At 50.9% G+C, this 11886-nt stretch overlaps 1 protein-coding gene across 2 annotated transcripts in view; it reads left to right on the top strand.

Moving 5' to 3' along the window:
• Nucleotides 1-2775: 2775 nt before the first annotated feature.
• CAMK1G (calcium/calmodulin dependent protein kinase IG) overlaps nucleotides 2776-11886 on the top strand; it is a 30820-nt gene continuing 21709 nt past the window's right edge. Inside the window, exons 1-2 of one of the 2 annotated variants that reach the window (XM_024976175.2) lie at nucleotides 2776-2856; nucleotides 2979-3852. In XM_024976175.2, coding sequence (XP_024831943.1) covers nucleotides 3759-3852 — 94 coding nt within the window. In that variant the 5' untranslated portion in view covers nucleotides 2776-2856; nucleotides 2979-3758. 2 annotated transcript variants of the gene reach the window in all.

The raw sequence follows: 11886 nt of genomic DNA, 5'->3' as shown, positions 1-11886 counted from the left end.
TTCTAGTCACCTCTGTCAGTACCAGAGCAGTGGATGCTCTGTGCCTGCTCTGACCTGTGATGTCTGGCGTGTGACCCAGTCAGTACCTGCCTTCTGAACTCGGCATGAAGAGGTGACACTGTGCCCCCACGCAGTCTAACACCTGCTGAACCTACTTGCGTTTGCACAGCTGAGAACTCAGTCCCAGCGCTGTGGCTCGCCAGCACCAGCAGTGTGCAGGGAGATGGGAGGGAATTGGCAGGAGGAGGCCAGCGGATGCTCACAGACAGGTCCTTGCCCGATGCAAAGTGGTATCAGAATGCAAAGTACTCTTCACCACAGAGCAACACATTCTGCGTTACAAAGTACAGAACTGACTGGCTTCTGTTTGGACGGTAGAAGCTCTGTGAGTGTGGATTCTGAGTCCGACTTCCATCTTCAATCCCTAGTACAGATCCCTAGCACTGGCTTGATAAGTAGTTAAGGAGTGAGGGTATGTATATGCACGCTGGGGGAGACTTCAGAGGGGCAGAATTCAGCTCCCTACAGAGCTGCTGACATCTTTGGTGCCCATGGAACTTACCGGACAATCTCATACAGTGATAAACTCCCCGGTTCCAGTGTCCAAGCAGGAAAAGGAGAGCAGCCATCAACGATGCTATATGCAGAGAACCTAAGCACTAAGCGGAAGCTAGACCCATAGCAATAATATGCTGTTATTCTCGTGACCAATACTGATGAGTTAGCATTTATTGAGTACTGACTAGTATACCTGCCATGAGAAGTTCTATCTTATTTATTTGACTCTCAAAGGCATTTCTACTTCTGGTGGGACCTATCTGGTTCATCACTAAACACTGGCTGAGTGCCCACCCTGTGCGAGACACAGGAGGGTTAGGGAAAGGAGGTCAAGACGGCGGGAAGAGAGGCAAAATCACTCTGCTAAGAACTCTCTATTGGAGAAGGAAATGGCAACCCACTCCAGTATTCTTGCCTGGACAATCCCAGGAACAGATGAGCCTGGTGGGCTGCCGTCTAGGGGGTCACACAGAGTCGGACACGACTGGAGTGACTTAGCAGCAGCAGCAGCAAAAACTGTCAGTCCCAGAAGGGAGACAGCAGTGGAAACACAGATTAGAATTCAAGGCAGAAAAAGGGTAAGAGAGAGAGCGGTAGATGAAAAGTTTTGGGAACCAGCACAGAGGAGGGAGTGATTATTTCTCAAGAGGTAAGGAAATAATAGAAGGTTTCATGGAGGAGATGGTATTTGATGTGAGCTTTTAAAATCTATAGCATTTCCATAGGCAGAGAATGAAGAAGGGCTATTCTACCCTGATAGAGCTGCAGAAGCAAAGGTCAGGAGCTCTGGAAATCAGTGGCATGTTAGAAATCAGTGTCTTCTATGATGTGGCTGGAGCATCCGCTGGGTGGGCAGGGGCACATGGGGTGGGGTGCGGGGTAGTATCGTGACAGATCCTGTAATGCCTGCCATGACGGGATGAGGCGTTTGTATTTTATTCTGTAGGGAATGGATATTTTTGAGGTGATCATTCTACCAAAAATTAAAGTTGGAGAGAGAATAATAGCAGCTCACACTTACCGACAACCTACCAAGTGCCAGTCATCATTCTCAGCCTTCTGTCTTGCTCCACTCAACTAACGCGTGAGACAAGTTCAGTGATCATCCCATTGACCAGATGAGAAAACTGAGGCACAGAGAGGTTAAGCCACTTGTCCAAGGTCACACACCCAGTTAATAGACAACCCAGGCATCCAACCTAGAAGCCTTCTCCAGAGCCTCTTTTAACTATCCCAATGGACTACTTCACCCAGGGACCAATTAGAATCTAGGTTATTACAACAGTACCCAAGAGAGAAGGGGGACCGGAATTAAGGTTGTGGAGATGAAAATAGATGTCCCCTTTTACATAAGAAAGGGGGGCAGGGGATATATATATTCTTTTGTTTGTATCTGCATGAAACGCTGGAGAGACACAGGAGAAACTGGTAAAAGCGACCACTTGTAGAGGGAAGGTAGGGGCAAGGGGTGGGTGTGGAGTGCACGGGGTGAGACGCCTTTCTGTTTGGCTTTCAATAGAATCCTGATTGCTGACCCATAGGAATGTGGTGTTTATTCAAAAAACCCAAGTGATAAAAACTGCAAAGGCACAATTTAAGAGCCTAGAGTTTCCGGAAGGAGGGGAATGGTCTCCTTGGGGGCCAACAGGTTAGGACTGAAAAGAGGATGGCAGACTTAGGGATCGGAATGCTTTACTTCTAAAAACAGGGGACCTACCACCAATACCGGGTGAAGCCGTCCAGCACTGTGTCCCCCTGCGGGACACCCAAGTGCTTCTCCTCCCGTTCTGTAAGACCCAGGGGGCTCTACTGTCTCTACCTTCAGCCAATATAGGTGTCTTATTGCTCAGGAAGGTATCTGAGACAACATATACCAGCTACAGAGTGGTTAAGAGGGAGACTGAGGCAAGCAGTCTCTGATTTTCTGTTACCACCGCATTCAGGCCGATGGCAATCTTTGTCATTTTGTTTTGCCTTTGATTCCTCCCCTCTCTGCATCACACATGTCAACGCAAACACAATCACACACACAGCATAAAAGGGGCCCTGAGCAAAAGGATTTTTTCTGGATCTGTTCAGAGGGAAGGAAAGGCAGAGGAAACGAAGGAGACACGCAAGCCTCCCTAGCTCCTTTTCCTCCCCTTTAAGACTGCTTGGTTACCGTCCTGGGAAAGAAAATCTCTGCATTCCTCCCCTTTAATTCGGTGTATTGTTGAAGAGCTGGAGCCGGCTAAGCCTCCCAGACCTGTAGGAGCTGGAGTAGGAGGACCACGAGGACCATTCTCTTGGAGTCCCTGGGTAAGATGAACCTGCTTCTTTATTTGGTCCGGGGAGCCTTCTTCGCTTAGCCGGAGGCTGCTGGCACCAAGAGAGTGGGTTTCAACAGCCACTCTTGGAAACAACTTAGGTGTTTATTTCAGCCCCAGGTCCTGTCTTGCCTACTCTGGAGGTGTCAGAAGGAAGTTGTAGCTGCCTGGGAAGATAAGTCTGAATGGAGGTCTGGGAGGGAATCTCTGGTGAGGGGGCAGACATCTGGCCATAACTTCAGGGCTGGTTTGAGTGGGAACCTTCTGCCCTTCTGGGCAGAGAAAGGGGAGCAAAATATTCGTATGTGCCTCGCCTGCCATGCCCGCCTGCATTCCAGGGGCAGCCCTGTCGGCTCTGTGCCTGGAGGGGCCGTCCGTGTGCAGGGTGTCAGGACCGCCAGCATCCTCACCTCCCTCCCTCCTGCTCTGCCTGCATCTCTTAACCTCTGACCCATCTGTCAAATGCCCTGTTCTGGTCCTCCCTACCTGTTCGGTTGTTGTGAGGATTAGGAGAGCCAGTGTGGAGCGGGGGCGGGGAGGTGGGGAAAGGAGGTTAGTAAACAGCCTGTGGCTCCACAGACCCAAGGACCAGCCTCAGTCCCTCCCGGCCAGTCCCGGCTGCGTTAGCATGCAGAACCCGGCGGCGGCACCGCTGTCAGTCACGCGGCTCCTCCCTCGCCTTCCCCGGGGGCGCCTCTGTCTCCCCTTCCGTCTTTCAACTTCCCTAGTTCAGTTCTCAAGTCAGGATGGTCACAGGAGGTCTGGACTCACCACCACCACCCCCATCCGCACTGGGGCCCCTTCTCTCCACGTAACTTTGACGCACGAACATTAACCCTGAAGCTCCCGGAGGCAGTTGTCGGGGCTCTCTCACCGCTGCCCTGGCGGCACTGCATGGCTGGCCAGCTGCTTGTTCTGGAATCAGATCAACCGATGAAGAGGAAAATCTCTGAGAAGGGTCACGGGAGTCAAGAGGGTTCCCTCTTGGGTAAGGAGACCATCTTTCTCATATCAGAGGCTGGAGACAGTCCGACCCCGGGCAGTCCTACTTGGCTGAAGCTTTATCTAGGACCAAAGACAAGACCCCACAGGCCATAGCACAAAGTGCTTAGTAATACCTGATATGGGGACCACACTTGACAGTGAGTAATGTGCTTTTAATTAATCATCTTTAAGACAAGCCCATAGGGTTGGTGGGGCGAGTCGCATTTCCTCTGAGGCTCTACCAGGCAAAGCTGGATATGGTCGTATCCATTTGATGACAGCGGCATTTGCACCCAGATCTTCTGATATAATCAGAGACCTTTCCATGATACTATACTACAGACAGATGTGGTGTGGGTGTGAGTGTTTGTATGTGTATTAAGAGCACTCTTTAGAAAGAGAGGGCAAAACTTTGGGAAAGAAGCTCAAGGTTAGACTGAGAAAAGGTTTGAGCTGGAGCCAGGAGTCACTTAGGCATTAGATAGATGTCCAGCCTCAGCGTAAATTTGAGACAGCTGAGAAATCCAGGCTTCCCAGATAACGGGAGCCAGCCACATGTTCCAGGGGCAATCAGTCTGGTGGTGGGATTATAGGAGAGCACCCTGAGGATGAGGTTGGAGGTAAGTGAAATTCGGACAACCACCTCCAGGAAAGAGGCAACAGGTTCCATGTGGGGAGGGGTGGGGGTTGGACAGGGAGACTGCTGTGGGGGTCTGAAGGGCTGGGGCTTGTGCCCTGCTCTGTCCCTTCCTGTGTTAGATTTAGGTCATTTTTCTTAATATCTCCACCTGTCAGTACCTCCACTACAAAACAGGGTTAACGATCCCTACCTTGAGAGACATTAAACAAGATAATGCAGGTAAAGCGCCCAGCACAGGCATCACCCACCCAGGGATTCAGTCTGCAGCAGCGAAAACCTGAGGGTCTGGGTGCAATTCCTGGCGGTGGCGACTGAGATGAATCCCCCTCTAGGAGGCCAGTGCCTCCCTGACTCCCTGTCCCCCATTCACACACAGACACGCGGCCAGAAATAAATAAGCCTTGGGACCCAGCCGCAGCCTGCCAGAGGCAGCAGAGTGAATGAGCTGCAGCATGAATGAGGGAGGGCGGCTGTCTGCAAACAGGCTTCGAGCCGGCTCTACAAACGAGTGGTCAAGGGCGAGGGGGCTGGGGCTGGGCAGCCGCCTGCGTGAAACCGAGCTAGCTAGCGATGGGGTTGGGGGGGTGGGGTGGGGGCGCTGCACAGGCTGTGGATGGTTGTCAATGCCCCGGAGCAGGGAGGTGGGGAAGGGGAAGCATGGCATAATTCAGAGCTTCTCAAGTGGTGTAACCCACGCCATCGTGAGCTCAAGATGGTCCTTCCTCCTGCTCCCACTCCCGGCAATCCTTCCTCTCACCCTCCCAGGGGTGCAGTAGAGTGAGCCCCACTTGGGTACCAACGACGCCCCCCTCCCACCCCCCACTTCCCCCACCTCCCGTGTGGAAATGGGTCTTAAAGGCAAAGTGTGGCAGACACACAGTTAAGCCTAGGTGGGATGATGTGAGAGAATAGCATTGAAACTTGTATATTACCGTATGCAAAATAGATGACCAGTGCAAGTTTGGTGCATGAAGCAGGCCACCCAAAGCCGGTGCTCTGGGACAACCCAGAGGGATGGGGTAGGGAGGGAGGTGGGACGGGGGCTCCAGGATGGGGGGCACACATGTATACCTGTCACTGATTCATGTTGGTTATGTATGGCAAAAACCATCACAATATTGTAAAGTAAGTATCCGCCAATCAAAAGTAATTAATTAATTAAAAAATAATGAGACCCTTGAGCGCTGCTTAGAACTAGAAGCCCCGATGGAGATCAGCCCACGGAGAAACCCAGCTCGGGCAGGGTTCCCTCTGTGCTCCAGTAGATCCCTTTTTGGGAGAGCAGCAGATAAAATCGTTGGTCTGCATTTCAGGACCATGATGTATGAAGCGTTATGTGTCCTCAAGCACTTTAGAATCACAGTGAGAAGGAGTCACAGTTGAGAGGCACGTGGGAGCTGAGATCTGCTGGGGAAACAGCAGACTCATGTCTCCTGCTGTGCGCTCACCCCTATTTCAATTGTTTCCCCTCTCCTCCTACCCCCAGCAATTCATCCCCATGCCTGTAAAGTGGGCTCACGGCTTGAGAGGCTGCAGCATGCTTTTGTGCCCATTGATGTATTGGACACCCACAGGAATTCTGGGAAATGGAGACAGTAGGGATTATTAGTCCCATCCAGCAGAGGAGGAAACCGAACACACGAAGAGTAAGGAACACGCCCAGCTCTCTCCAGTGACTCATGTGTCGACCCCTCAGCCACCAACCCAAACCCCTTATTTCCTCTTTATTTCCTCTGTAAGAGTCACACAATAAACCTCAAGCAGCTTGTGAATTCTGACTTGTCAGTGCAGCAGGGTTTGATTAAACCTAAATGTGGGTTTGAGAGTGAAGTAAACTGCAGGAGGCAATTGAAAAACAACCTTCCTCAGTGACCTGGCGGGGGACAGAAGCTGGCGTGCAGAGATGGGTTTGGAGGCGCCAGATTAGGGAGAAGGCTGGGGAGGCAGCTGGTGTTCCTGGGAGAGTCTGTCCATCAAGAAGTGTCCAGGGGCCTTTCGGGTCCAGGGCCCAGGCCCGGGCAAGCAGACCAGCCACTTGAGCTGCAGCCCATGGTTGGAGATAGGTTCTGACAGCACGCACAAGGCCCGGCCACGTGCCCGCGCACCAAGAGGAGAGCAGGGCTGTGAGTGATGACAGCACGCTGCTGGAAATGTCATATATTGCTCAAGTATGCAATCGCAGAGCATCAGAGCTGGCCCAGTCCCCATTTTCCCCAGCAGGCTCTGAGCAAGCCTAGATCTTCTGGATGCTCGTAGGAGTTGCATAAGGAAAGAATTTACAATTACAATCTAGTAAAGTTGGGAGATGCCAGCTTACAGAACATGAAGCGGTGTCTTTAAAACTCTCAGAGCCTTTAATAAGCTAACATGGATCTTGACTCTCCAAGAAGGGGCGGATAGCAAATCCACTTTGGTTGCAGAGTCTCCTGGGACGAATATTCTTAAAACAAAAAAGTCAAGGAACCCCAATCTAGTTCATTTTCCTGTTTCTACTAAGGAAAAGGTGAAAGCCCAGAGATGTACAGAACTCTGCCTAGGGCTGCACAGCTCACTGGTGCCACGCCAAGACTGGAGCCGGAACCTGACCTCTTTCCAGTGCACTTCTCAGTCCAGGGGATGATGAGAAGTGCAATTTAGTCCAGGAAACTGTGGGGCCTGGGCCAGAAACTGTCCCAGCTTTGGTCTTTTAGCCCCTTTATGGCCAAACAATGTATATATTCCTCTGGTTCTGTGTGCCCCAGCCTGGAGACAGAGAGTACATTCTTATGAAAGATGAGCCAACTGATAACCTCCCTCTTAAGACCCACTGCCCTTTCTGAGTCATGCTCTCAAGGAGTGGGAAACCCCAGAGACTGTCTCAGGTGGGCTGATCCCTCTGGGGTCTGTGAAAGAGCCACACCTGCCCCGCAGGAGGGCTCTGAGGCCTGCCCAACATGCCCCAGAGGCACGCACACATCCTTGCTCAGAGGCCTCAGGTGAGACCCTGGAGAAGAAGGTGCTTCACAGAGACAGAGTTGAGAGCCATCATCCCTGGGTTTAGGCGGCAGACCTGCTGCTCAAAGATCCTCCCCTTCCCTGTGTCCATCTCCCCCAGTTTACTCACATCCAGCTTAGAAAGCTACTGTTGGTTTGGGAGATATACATTTGGATTGCGTTGAATGCCTCTGGATTCTACCGTGGTGCCCCTGAGATTTTGGGACATCCGATCAGGTGGGGTGACACTGAAGCAATTAGCCCTGCTGATTCTTTTTTTTTTTTTTTAAGCACCTCGGAGCAGAGTCTTAAGTGGCTATGACTCAAAGTAGAAAACTTCAGCTAAGGAAGCCATGCAGATCAGGGCAGACAGGAATGAGGGTCCAGGGAGAGAGGGCCCAGGGCAGGGTGGGGTCAGGAGGTGACTGGATCCCTATGGGATATGGTGACGACAATGGTGAGGATAAGCTTCCTCCGCCTTCGAGTTCTGTCTGGGGCTAATACTGCCCCCCTCCCACCGCCCCCGGTGACCAGATGGAGCCTGGGAAGGAGACAAGGACAGCAGTGTTCCATGGAAGAAGTATGTGAAGCATGCCTGCCTCCCAGGCTCACAGCCTGAGCATCTCTCACCAGAATCTCATACGTAGCCATGCGGGATGCCACCAGCCCATTCCCAGAAGCTCAGAAAGGGTCACGATCCGGGGCAGAGCCCACCAGAAGGTTGTGCAGCCTTTAGGAAGAACTTTTCCATCCGTGGTCTTCCCGCCCTGCTCCCCCACTCCCCCAAGCTATGAAATTTTCTCCCAAGAGATCAGGAAGGCCATCAGTCTTGTGGAAGACCACACCACAGAGCAGGAACTAAAAGCCAGGCATTGTTCTGCAGGAATCACTTTAGAAGCAAGTGAAAACAATACTGAAGTTTCAACCTCCTCAGAATTTGTTTTTTTTTTTTTTTTTTCCTCCACTGAAAGGGCCTCAATTACAGAAGTCTAGAGAGGAGGGGGAAGATTTCCAGGCAAAGAAGCAAGAGGCAGCAATAGCAGGCTGCCCCTGCCCCGCCCCAGCTCAGTGTCCAGTCAGGCCCCCAGTGCACAGGGGCAGCGAGGTCCTGAGATTTCTCCACGATCAAGGAGGGAATGAAGTGGAACTTCAGTGGGGTTTCAGACGGGGGCCCTGAGCTTTCCACGTGGCTTGGAAGATGGAACTGAATCGTTAGGATGGAGTGTATGGGAGTAGGGGTGGGCGGGAAAGATGTTTTCGTATAGCTGAGCTTAGGCTAAGAATACTGTGTTTTTAAGCTATTTAAGAGCAATGGGAAAGAAGGAACAGTGAGTACAGAGCTGCTAATGAGGCGGTGATGCCTCCTGGAGAGTGAGACCATCAATCCAAGGGGTTCCAGAAAGGGGAGTGACGCGCGCCCCGTGGATGGATGGACGTGCACTGGAAAGAAGGCTCTGGGTTGGCTCCTTACTTGGAAAAGGGGCGTCTGAAGGCCTGTTGTTCTATGGAGGGGGAGACACAGAGGGAGTCGCACAAACTAATGCTGTTGCTCCTTGTAAGATCCAAGCCTTGACCCTCATCCCCTACAGCCTTCAAGACTTCTCAGCTGTTGTGTATCTAGACAGTAAGATGCATTTGGTCCAAGTCCAGCTGCCAATAACTGTGATAAGTGGAAGCTGCTAGATTTGGGGCTAAGAATCTGCAGAATAGTACCTGGCTAAAGATAGCCCTCTATTCTAATATCTCATCTTCCCCAAAGCAGTCTCTGCCACTCAGCGTTCATTTGTCTCCACCTTGGCGACTGTGCTCTCAAAGTTCGAGATCAGCCCATCACATTGCTGGTGGGTCCTCCGCTGGCCAGTGCCTGGACCCTCAGCTGCTGTGGTCCCTCTTGGCTGCCATCCTGCCAAAAGGAATAAATCAACCAATGGGCCTAGAGATATGAAGGAGGAGTACACTGGGCCTACATCTGGCTGGACCCAATGCTAAAGAATGCTTATCATTGCCCACATGTGTCTTTCATAACAAGAGCCTCTATGGGGCTTCCCAGGTGGCGCTAGTGGTAAAGAACCCGCCTGCCAAGGTAGGTGTAGGCAACATAAGAGATGTGGGTTCAGTCCCTGGGTGGAGAAGGGCATGGCAACCCACTCCAGCATTCTTGCCTGGAGAATCCCACAGACAGAGGAGCCAGATGGGCTACAGCCCTTAGGGTTGCACACAGTCAGACACGACTGAAGTGACTTGGCATGCATTATATAGCCAGGTTGCACATTTACACACTAGACTGAAATGTACAAAGGGAATATAGCTTCTTTATTTCCTATGAAAGCTTCCCCATGGACTCCAGCCTTACCAGACAGCAAAAAGGGAAACTTTACATTTGACCTTGTCCATTATAACCTTGTCCGTAAACATATGACCTCATGGTTAATAAAGAGTCTCATTTGGCTGATCCAGTGTCTTTGAAGAAAACACACAGCCTTGCGACGACCTTTCCTCCCCCTGTTCTATTTCAAGGTGGCCTTCTGTGTTTAAGGTACTTACTTAGCCTGCTAGTGGCAGGGAGAAGGGGGACCCAGACTTATCAGGGGCCTCGAATCACGGCTCTCGGGGATCTTGCCAGAGGCTGCCCAGGGGCCTCTGCAGTGCACCGGGCTCCATCTGGCCCCTAGGGTGTCATGCTGACACCTTCCACTAAAGCCCTGACCCCAGACATTTGCTTCCATCTGAGAAGCCCTGATTGTAGCTGTCTCTTCTTCTGGACTCTGGTTGACAGGCACCCTGGTAGTTATATATCCCCTCTCCAGGGCCATGGGCAGAGGTAAGCTGGTAGATGTTTACCGTCTGGCTCTTGGGGGCTAAGAGAAGGAGTGGAAGAGAGGTCCCGATGGTAACATTTGCCTGTTTCCATTGTGTAAGTATTCCCATGGTGGCTGATTCCATGCTAACAACATGAGGCCACTGAGCATGGAGCATGTTAGACACCATGAGCTTGTCCAAGCCAGCTGCAGCCCCCTCAGGCCCTGGGAAGCTTCTGGGGTCCCTGCAGTCCATGTGACCCTGCTTTCCCACCCACCCCTGGCCACCCAGAGGCGACTGTTCAATGTGGTTGCGGTCAGAGTTCCTCCTAGGCTTGCAGTCTCCCACCATCAGGGTCCTGGGGAGCCCACTCATCCACGTCCCTGATCTCCTCTGTTCCTGGATGGGTGCTTACTCCAAGAGGGTTAGAAACCAAGATGTGTGCTTCTGCCAACTACACCATCTGTCTTCCCATCTCCTTCTCAGGATCCACTTGGGCCAGAATTGTCAGTCTTTCCACGCCTCTTCCTCCTAGCAAGAACCACGCTCGGTCACATTCTTCTTATTTCCAGGGTCTTAAGCCCCCCAGGTATGACTTAAAGGCAGAGAAGAACCTAGAAGCTACTTTATGACATGAGTCCTCTTTGACCTTCACCTAAAGAAGACCAGGGAGACCTGATCGTTTCTGTAACAAGCTCAGGTTCTGTTCTTTCTTGGTTTATCCAGGCTTTAGCACTGTGTACATACTAGCTCACTTGCTTGGTTCCTGACTTCTCCAGTCTTCTGGCACTTTAAAGCCAGTGTTCTTCATCTGACCACTGGGTTATACACTGAGTACCATAAGCAATGTTACCTAACAGTGAAATGTAACAGGAACCCATTTGTCTAGAAATGCATTGAAAAACACTAAGTAAGACTGAAGACCATAGAACTAAGTGTCAAGAGGCTAGAATGCAGTATAATATAGTAGGAGATCCATAGCTTCTGTTCCTAATCTTGAATAAGAAATCTAGAATGCAAACCATTAGCCCTATAATCTTGGCTACATGATCTGATCTTCAGATACATCCTGAATCATCCTTATAAAAGATTTGAGATCTGCTCTATCTACCACACTAGGATATAAGACCACTTCTCTGGTTCTCCAGTTCTCATTACGTCAGTCAGGAAAACAAACACACACTGACGGATGAAGAGGGTTTCCCAAAGGTACTATCTAGGGGGAGTGAGATAGGGTACATACAGCCCCTGGCACATCGTAGGTGTTGACCGTTGAATAAATACACTATTTAGTACTGAGAGAAGCCTAATATAAACTCAGGGCACATTTCAATTCAGATTTTAATGAGGAACTATTTTTACAGCACCGTGCTAAATGTTGTGGGAGTTGCAGAGGAAAAACGATGCTCATTCATCTACTATTCATTCATTTAACTCAGAATAGTAGGAGAGAAGTTAAGAATAGTAATGATTGGAGGAGGCAGCCAAGCTGTGATAATAGAAGTCCGGCTGACTCAGTAGTCTGAATCAATAAAAAAAAAACTTGGGGTTGTCATTTCCTTCTCCAGGGGATCTTCCCCACCTAGGGATCAAACCCGGGTCTCCAGCGTTGCAGGCAGATTCTTT

The sequence above is a fragment of the Bos taurus genome, chromosome 16, assembly GCF_002263795.3.
Source record: "Bos taurus isolate L1 Dominette 01449 registration number 42190680 breed Hereford chromosome 16, ARS-UCD2.0, whole genome shotgun sequence".
NCBI classification, from domain to species: Eukaryota; Metazoa; Chordata; class Mammalia; order Artiodactyla; family Bovidae; genus Bos; species Bos taurus.
Note: the sequence above shows the minus strand (reverse complement) of the source record. Positions and strands in the feature narration are given on the sequence as shown.